The sequence below is a fragment of the Pygoscelis adeliae genome, unplaced genomic scaffold (assembly GCF_000699105.1).
Source record: "Pygoscelis adeliae isolate BGI_AS28 unplaced genomic scaffold, ASM69910v1 Scaffold359, whole genome shotgun sequence".
In the NCBI taxonomy this organism is placed as follows: domain Eukaryota; kingdom Metazoa; phylum Chordata; class Aves; order Sphenisciformes; family Spheniscidae; genus Pygoscelis; species Pygoscelis adeliae.
The window spans coordinates 1,492,038-1,492,436 of NW_008825553.1; the positions used below are offsets into that span (position 1 = coordinate 1,492,038).

General features: G+C 65.2%; 1 protein-coding gene across 1 annotated transcript in view; it reads left to right on the plus strand.

Moving 5' to 3' along the window:
- The window catches only part of LCK (LCK proto-oncogene, Src family tyrosine kinase), a gene marked incomplete at its 5' end in the record, with an annotated part of 4,778 nt that extends 4,405 nt beyond the window's left edge, over positions 1-373 (plus strand). Inside the window, one exon of the mRNA XM_009332220.1 lies at positions 171-373. Coding sequence (XP_009330495.1) covers positions 171-373 — 203 coding nt within the window. The remainder of the gene's footprint in view (positions 1-170) is intronic.
- Positions 374-399: the final 26 nt, after the last annotated feature.

A 399-nucleotide genomic window follows, 5' to 3' on the forward strand; every position in this document is an offset into this window, starting at 1 on the left:
TGTTTTCGCCCGCTTCCCGATGCACGTGGCCAGCCACGGCCCAAAAGCCACCGGGGGTTTGAGAGGCAGCAGAGGGGGCAGGGAGCTTCCCCGCGGGATTTGCAAACGTAGGGCGCTACCTGCGACGTGGGGGCGACCCAAATTCAGCGCCGCGCGCGTTGTCCTCGCAGGGATGACCAACCCCGAGGTGATACAGAACCTGGAGCGCGGTTACCGCATGCCGCAGCCGGACAACTGCCCGCAGGAGCTGTACGAACTGATGATGCAGTGCTGGAAGGAGAGGCCCGAGGAACGTCCCACCTTCGAGTACATGAAGAGCGTGCTGGAGGACTTCTTCACCGCCACCGAGGGCCAGTACCAGCAGCAGCCGTGAGGGACTCCGGCAGGGGCACCCTCGCG